Source organism: Phaethon lepturus, unplaced genomic scaffold (assembly GCF_000687285.1).
Source record: "Phaethon lepturus isolate BGI_N335 unplaced genomic scaffold, ASM68728v1 scaffold29930, whole genome shotgun sequence".
In the NCBI taxonomy this organism is placed as follows: Eukaryota; Metazoa; Chordata; class Aves; order Phaethontiformes; family Phaethontidae; genus Phaethon; species Phaethon lepturus.
Genome location: NW_010514530.1, coordinates 16,675 through 25,016, shown reverse-complemented (window position 1 = coordinate 25,016; position 8,342 = coordinate 16,675). Strand labels below are relative to the sequence as shown.

The following is an 8,342-nucleotide window of genomic DNA, read 5'->3' as shown; positions in this document are numbered from 1 at the left end:
TGCTGGAAATATGTGTGAGCAAACACGAGGTGGTGAGAAGTGCCGTAAATGCGGGATGCGCTGCGTTCCCAGAAAAACAAATACGGTTCTTAGGAAAAAATGCCAGTGATGCCGTGCTCCTCTTGCTGGAAAGCAGCTAAAAATAAAACCAAGCCATTCTAAAACGATGCATCTGCAAGAGATTTCCATCTGCTCGAAATGGGGGTCTGGCCGTGCCCCAGCTGCTCACCGCGGGCCCTTTCTCCTCCCCCCCAGATCACTTTCTACGAAGGCAAATGCTTCACGGGCAGAAAGCTGGAGGTCTGTGGCAGGGGCGGCTAGCTGCGACAGCTTCCAGGACCGAGGTTCCCTCAACCGGGTCAACTCCATCTGCGTCCAGAGCGGGGCTTGGGTCTGCTTCGATCACCCCGACTTCCGAGGGCAGCAGTACGTCCTGGAGCACGGCGAGTACCCCGATTTCTACCGCTGGAATGGCCGCAGCGACCACCTGGGCTCCTGCCGGCCCGTCGGGATGGTGAGTGGGTGCCGCTGGTGTTTCACTCTCCCGGCTGGAGCATCGGTGGGACGGAGCTGCCGTCAGGCTTTATTTTTAGGAGCCCCGTGAATAGGTGTAATAAATACCTGCACTTTTTAGAAGTAATACGTCCCGTTGAGAAGGAAATAGTCTCTCAGGGAAGGTTTGTCACCCCTTGGAACGGTCTGCACTGGCCACAAAGCCGAGTCGTGGTTTCCCATGCCTCCCAGCTGGGAGAAGACGCATCGCCTTCCTCCCGCAGCGTGGAACGCAGCGGCCTTAACGGGATGGGGTTTCCCGTGTTTTTTCATGGTGGCATGGTCCTGCTGGTGTCACCGGCTTTTCCTTTCCAGCGTGAGTCACTGTGAAATACTCACGGGGGAATTAAGCAGGAGGGTCGTTGCCCAAGGCAGGTCTGAGCGGCGGCAGCCCGGTCTCCTCGTACCCCCGGGGGGGAGCGGGCAGCCCGGGGGCTTTCCGAACCGGCTCCGTGGGGCAGCTGGGCTGCTCCTAGCAAATTCCAGCTGAATTCTCTGCTGTTGCAAAAAAGCGCCAGTAACCTAAACTAAACCCATTTTTTCCCCCGTACGAGACAGCCTAACCCTTACGAAGCTTTTAAAAACACTGCCCCAAGGAAGGTTTAATTGGCAAGATTAAAAAGTAGCAAAGAAAAAGGAATCTGGGTGAGGACTTTCCGTTCGACTCTCCTATCACTCAGGCCCCCCAGGGCAACGAGGAACCCACTTGGAGCTGGCGGGGTTTCTCGCTGGCCCCGGAGCTGCTTTTCAGCACAGCAACGGGTCTGTTCCAGGTCTGTATCGTCCTTCCCAAGGCACCGCCGCGGCCCGTGCATGGAGGGATGCTCTGCCTCGGGCCCTGGAGCCCGGCCGGCACAAGGCCGTGCTCCTCCCTCCCCGGCCCGCGATTTTCCCTGTGGGATGCCAGCGAGTGCTTCGAGGCCTTTCTGCGGCGCGGCTCCCCGGAGCAGCGTTTGTTGCGTTGACGTTGTTTATTTGAAAAACGCGTTTAGGTATTCTTTGAGTTTAGCTTAAAAATACCCTTTCAGCTCGCTCTGCCCCACGTACCTATGCCATAGGCTGCAGAAATCTCCCCGGAGGAATTTATGTCGTGGCTTTTGCCGAGCCGCTGAGGTTTGGGAGGGTTTTTTTCCCAACATCATCGGCTCTCTTGTGCAGAGCCGATGATGTTGGGAAGGTTTCTTTTTCTTTCCTCTGATTTTTTCCTTAAAGAAAGGCACCACCGCTCCCATCGGGACCCACGGCTATGCGTGGGACTGGAAGCGATACAGATTAGCTTAGGGAAATAAATAGGCTGACATCTCCCTACGTTCCGGGTATGGATCCTGTTTTGCCGTGTGAGTGCATGGAGAGCGGGGGCTGTAGCTGATGCTGTATTTGGGATGGAGGGTTTGCGGGCTGGGGGGATCTGCAGACGGGCGAGGGGCTACGTGTGCCCGAGCGCGCTGCAGCCCACGAGCGATACATTTACGCACGCACGGCAGCTATAGGAAGGTGTGCTCGGAGGCGGCACGAGTTTGTGCGTGCTCTGTGCGCGCTGGCGGTGGTGGCGTTGGACTGCTTTTCATGTTTCCCTTCCGAAGCACCCTTCCGTCTTCCTCTCTCTCTCATAAAAGCCAGGTAAAAAATTCGCTGCTTTTTTTTTTGGTTGTTGTTGACTCGAATCCCTTTGTCCCCAGCATGGCGAGCATTACAAGATCGAAATATTTGAGGGGAGCCATTTTAGTGGTCCCAGCCTGGAGCTGACGGAAGATTGCTCCTTCCTGCAGGGACAAGGCTGGGACAAGACCTGCATCAACGCCCTCAAAGTGTACGGCGATGGCGCGTAAGTAACGGCGCGCGTCCCGGCGCGCAGCCGCTGCGGTGCTCCCTGCCCCGCGCCCTTTGTGCCCAGCTCCGCAGGGGAGCGAGGCGGCTGCAAAGACTTTCCCCCATCGTGGAAAAGCCTGTTGATGCCGGGGGGACTTGGAGAAAGCCTAAAAATTTGAGTTGAGCCTATGGTTTAAAGGTGAATTTTGGTGCCTGCCCGTTGAGAGCTGCTTCTAAGGAGCATGATTTTCGGAGGGTGACAGCTAAGCACAAGCTACAAGAGTTCTGAGACATCTTTTTAAGGTGTCTGAAACAAGAAGTCTAAAACCAGAATTTTTTTTTTCTTTCTTTTTTTAAAAACGTTTCTGTGCGTGTTTCCAAACACCTCCTTAAAACCTGCACAGAGGCTTTTGGGGAGGGTGGATGAATGGCTCCGGGTGATGCAGGTCAGGGCTTTTTTTCGCTTTGCAAATGGCTTCACCACAGCTTGCTGCAACACCAGAAACCTCCTTCTTGGACAACAAAAATGAGGCAGTGGCGTCTCACCTTCACATTAAATCCTGCCTCTGAAGGACAGGGGTAAATGCGGCGGTGATGCACAGCCACTGCAATGGGGGTTTTTGGTCACCCTCGGCGCCTCGTGAACCCGCTTTGCAGATGCGTTGCTGGTGCTCAGCCCCATCCTCCTGCCCCTGCAGACGTTCCCAAAAGCCTCGGCAGGACAGCGGCTTTGCCTTTTTCTTGCTGTTGGGTGGCAATTTGCGTTTTGTCGACAGTGTCGGTCCTATTTATGGGTTTTTGCTCCAGTTGTGAGGAGGGTTGCTATCCGTCCGTCTCCCCTTTCCTCTGGCTGACAATTGCATTCTCACTGCAAGAGTGCTGGGAGCAGGGGCATGCCATAAAATCCTCCCGGAGCCGGGCAGAAGGTGGCCAGAGTAAGGGACGGGGCAGAGGGGAGCCCCTGCGGAGGAGGGAGTGCAGAAATGCTCTTTGCCTGCCCTGGACTGGATATTGCGCATCTCACCTGCGTCCGGTGCGGGATGTTGGACCCTTGCTGTCCAACAGCTTTTTTTTTCCCAGAATAGGAAAAAGGTTGTTGCCATCCAAGCTCCTGATATCCTGACAGCAAGTGTCTTGCAGGACTCTTTCTGATTCAACTGAGACCTCTCCTCTTCCAAAAACACAGGCTTATGATCAGGCAGTGGAGGTTCATTAAAACTAAGGAGCAGAGCTACCAGCTCTCGATGGGAAGAAATGGCTGGAGCCCACTGGGGACTCAGTTAGTGCTGAGCATTTGAAGCAAAAGGCTTTTGAGTACCAACACCATAAAGCCAAGAGAGAGCCTGCAAGTACTTTGGCAAGAGCTTTAGGGCCAATTATTTACCACATGTGTCCCTGTAGCAGAGCCTGGAGCTTGAGAAATTGGGAAGCTGCCCAGAAGCTTTCAAGTACTTACTTACATTTTTCGGATTGATTTTCCCCCTCCCCTGCAAAATATGTAAGGGGCACAAAGCTTGCTTTCCCTCACATGGAAGCCTAGACTGTTTATGTTAACATTACATGACTTCGTAAAGGCTTCTAGTAGTGATAAAAAAAACAGAAAAAAATTAAATAGTGATAAAAGCGTGGTGAGGAAACTCACTGAGTTTTGTAGAGTTATATCTGGACCCCGGGAAGACGGTCTTTGAAAGCATGGGGAAGGGTCTGTCAAGGCCACTGAAAGGCAGGACCGTGCAGAAGGACCTGCTGGCCCCGGGCTGCAGGAGGAGAAATGAGACCAAGGAGGGAAAGGGACTCTAGGGCACTGCTTTTCTCTTTTGGAAGGACCATATAAGCCCCAGTGTCCCCAGGGGCTGCAGATGTAGCCGGTGCTGGGCTCAGCCTGGCAAAGCCCAGGACTCGTCCTCGACTGTTCGAGGAGCGGAGGAGATGGGGTCACTGGAGATGAGGGGAGATTCCGCCACAGGCTGTCTCGGGCACATCCCCAGGCTGAAAGGGGTCTGTTCTACCCTGTGCATGCTGAACGCAGATGTAAAGCAGGGTCCCCCTGAGTTCTCTGCCTGCTCCCAGTAGCGCTGAAGTCTCACTCTGCAATTTTCCCCCTTAATTCCCCCAACGCAATGTCCGTCTGGTTTCTCGGTGGGGCTGAGGGTGCCTGGCACCTTCCTCGCTGCCCTTTGGGGGCTGGCGACCGCTGCCCCACACAACCAGAAAGGCTGACGATAAAGCTGTTAGAGCCATGCTGGAAATGACTTGCTATTTCGGAGCAGTTTTGAGATGTCACCACCTCCTTGGAAGCTGCTGCAGTTTGTGTGGCGAGCAGCTTTTTCCGTCCCATGGGCAGAGCCAGCACCGGTATCACATACAGTATCATCCAGGTTTAGATGGACACACGCTTCTTGTCCTCCTTTGTGCCTTGGCCACTCCACAGAGGAGTGCTGAGAAAGAACAGCTTTAAAAAGCTGAATTTCTGTTACAGTCCAGGAGAGAATACCCCAAAAAGGGCTTTTCTAAGCTACAGTGATGTAACTTGAAGGAACCAGACCAACCATTTATTCTGCTGAAGCATTTATGAGCATTTAGTAGATGTTCTGCAGTCAGGCTGTGAATTAACAACCAGAACAGGTACCCAAACGTTGCCACTCAATAAACGTTAATTTCTGGGCAGAGGCGACAGCGTCTCACGGCACTGCTCGAGCCCTATGTGGAGAATGAGTGACCTCGAGCCCTGCTGAAAGCATCGCGCTTGGTTCAGGCTGAAGCTGCAGCGCTCCCCTGACAGCTTTTTCAGTGCGAGCAGCCAGCGTTGGCTTACAGGGCTTGCGCTGGTTCCATGCGAGTTTTATTCCCATGTCCTCTGGGTTTATGTGCTAATGAAACACAGCACTGAGATGTTTGAGGGCTGTGCGCTATGTGCCTGGATCAGCTCTCTCATGCTGGGCTTGAGGATGGGATCCTTTCTTTCTTTTTTCTGGGCTCCTGACTGACTTGATTTCCTCTCTTGCTGATGGTGTCAGAGAACGTAAATTTTAGGCAATAAAGGAACAGCTAAGTAAGCCATACAAGTCTTCACTCATCACCTTGCACTGCCAATACACTTCACTCCCATCTTTCCACTATTCCTTTTATTCCTCTTTTTCGCAGCCTTCCCCTAAGCAGAGGGACAAGCCGGTGGGTTCTTATCACCATGCTAGGTCACACAGTCTTCTTCCATCTACCCAATTCCCACCACGAGACTGTGCAGACACATGAACATTGTGTCAGGAGAGAAGTGCAGAGGTCTTGGGAAAGAGGGACTATGAGGGGCTGCTCTACCCCCTGCACTATTCCCCCTGGGTCCACCAGATGTTGAAAGATACCCTAAAGTAGAGCAGAGCTGGAAGAACCACCGTGGCCTGGTGGGCCAGCAACACCCTGTGAACAACCCTGTCCTACCACCATGCAGTATTTTAATAACGTTAGGTATTCTCAGCAGGAGGGAGTGACTGGAAGGTGCAGAAAATAGGACTGGGAGGTCTTTTCAGGAGTGAGAGTGAGAGCTTGAGAGTGAGCTGATGGAAAAGGAGGCCCATGATCGTCCAAAAATATGGAGAGGTGCATATAAGCTGAAGGGGTGGGGTAGAAAAGGAAACAAGCCATGTGTGCCTTATGGACAAGGCTGCGGTATACCTAGAGGAGGATAATGTTATAAATTGTTCTTATAATTAAGCTGAAGAGCTGAGCACGCTCTCCGACAGTGCACATCAGGATATGCGATGGGGGGGACATGGCTTCAGGGCAACCTGCCATTACACTCACATGAGCAGCGGGCAGCCTTCTCCACGTCTGCAAAGTGAGCTTCAAAGGGGAAGTCTGAGAACGACTTTGTAATTCCAGTTCAGATATAAACTGGCTGCCAAAAGTGCCGAAGAATGAACTCGTTTGTTTGCAGGAAACGCTCGGGTTCCCAATGTCTTGGCTGAGCACATTGCAGCGATGCTGCAGAAAAGGGTTGTGCAAGCGTGGGCAGCAGCGTGGAGAGGGGCACCAGGCAGGCGTGTGCTCAACGTGCCAGTCATATCTGTGCACAGGCAGATGGGAGAAGGAACCCACCTCGGTCCCACCTCGTGTCCTCTCAGAAACACAAAATAAATCCAAATATGTCAAGGAATCTGTAAGGTGGCTTGACTAAATACCCTAACTTTTTACTGTTTTTTTTTAATAATGCCCATGGGTGGCTGCTTTTATAAACAACTTTTTTTTTTTCCTAGACCTCCAGCTTTTTGCTCTGGGTCAGACTGATCTGAGTTCACCAGCTGTTGTCTGACCCTGGAGGCCCAGCAGTCTTTGACCCATCCAGTATTTAAAGGAGTTTCTCCCTGGAAATTCCACAAACAGTAGGTCCCAAACCAGATGTCACAGCTGAATTCCAGGCAAGAGATAGACCACAAAAACCAAATGATTTCGAAGATTGCGTTTGTGCTCTTTCATCATTGCTGAGTCAATAGATGGGACAAGCAGCACAGATCCTTATAAAATCCTTTAAAATGCTGGGAAGAGAAGAATGAGGCAGAGATGAGCAGTTCAGCAATGATGGGATGGAAACCTGACTGTAAAACTATCAAAGCAATGGAAAAACTTGGTTAAAAACCATGGGAGATTTAAATAGAGGAAAGAGGTGACACTTGTGGCCACATTAAGATCACAGCACAGTGTGTACTAAAGGAATGAAGGGAGAGAAGAGCAGAAAAATTTGCCCCTCTTGACTATCAATCACAATTGTTCCTGACTTGAAGACCTTCAAATGGAGAAAGACATGCTAAAGAAACATAGCCAAGCCAGGTGAATAAGTCAGGCACACCGAAGTTACCAAAGCTGTTGAGTGTTGTATCTATTTAACTGCATTCCAAGGGAAAGCTGTAGTTAACTCTGGACATAGGGATACAAGTGAAGATAACCGAGCCAAGTCCTGCCCTCTGTTGGAAAGCATCAAAGAGAGGCCATTGAAAATTACTAGCAAAGGGAGAAATTATTAAATATGGTTCTCATCCTCGCTAACGAGTCAGTTCAAAGAGGTAAAACATCCTTCAAGCATTGCACATTTCTCCTTACAGTGCAAAACGGGTTTATCTAGGGGCTGAGGGGACTCAGGTCCTTCTTTAGCACTATCAAATGCTATTAAATTGTTTCTGTTGCATGTGGTGAAACTCAGAGAGATCCATTCCTACAGGGAGCCCCTGGTCCCAGGCTTCATCGCTGGTGTAACCCAAAACAACTTCTTCTCAAGGCAAGGTCCAATCTGGCTATGGATAATTGCCAGGCTATGCTGGAAACAGGGGGAAGCGCCAGCAGTTAACTCCACCGGGGCCATTTCTGTGCGCAGGATGGGACCGGGACTGCAGAGGGACCAGGGAGCCCTGGTAGTTTGCAGTACTGCAATGCCTAAATGCAGCCACTCAACGCGGGCATGAGGCCACCTCACATGACCACATTGTTGGGACCCAAGTAACCCTCCTTTTCTGCTCAGGTGGGTGCTGTACGAGGAACCCAACTACCAAGGCCGTATGTACGTGGTGGAGCGAGGCGAGTTCAGCAACTTCAATGCATGGCAGGCACGCAGCGCGAGCGTCCAGTCCATCAGAAGAATCGTTAACTACTTCTAGCTGAGCTTTCATCCTACCAACGATGGCCTGCTGAGACTGGGCATCACCCTCCTTCCCACTCACTGACCCGTGGAATAAATTGTTAAACACCAGCTTTTGCCTCTAAGTACTTTTTTTCCATCACTTGCATGAGTTTAAGAGGGAACGGACTTGTAACCTTTCTAAGCTTGCTTTTCATGATATGAATTTGCTTTTTTGTTCTGCAGTGATTTATAAGGAGGACATGGGGGTGCTGGGCCAGAACTGGTGGTAACAAGCAGACCCGGGAACATGCTCCCCGGTGCGGTTGTGGTCTGACACATGTTCACTCTGCCCCGTCCAGGGCCACCATGTGATGGA

General features: G+C 51.5%; 1 protein-coding gene across 1 annotated transcript in view; it reads left to right on the top strand.

Moving 5' to 3' along the window:
- Positions 1-8,003, top strand: part of CRYGN (crystallin, gamma N) — an 8,838-nt gene extending 835 nt beyond the window's left edge. The window contains 4 exon segments of the mRNA XM_010293251.1: positions 256-318; positions 320-514; positions 2,232-2,377; positions 7,868-8,003. Of these exon segments, the coding sequence (XP_010291553.1) occupies positions 256-318; positions 320-514; positions 2,232-2,377; positions 7,868-8,003 (540 nt within the window).
- The last annotated feature ends 339 nt before the right edge of the window (positions 8,004-8,342 follow it).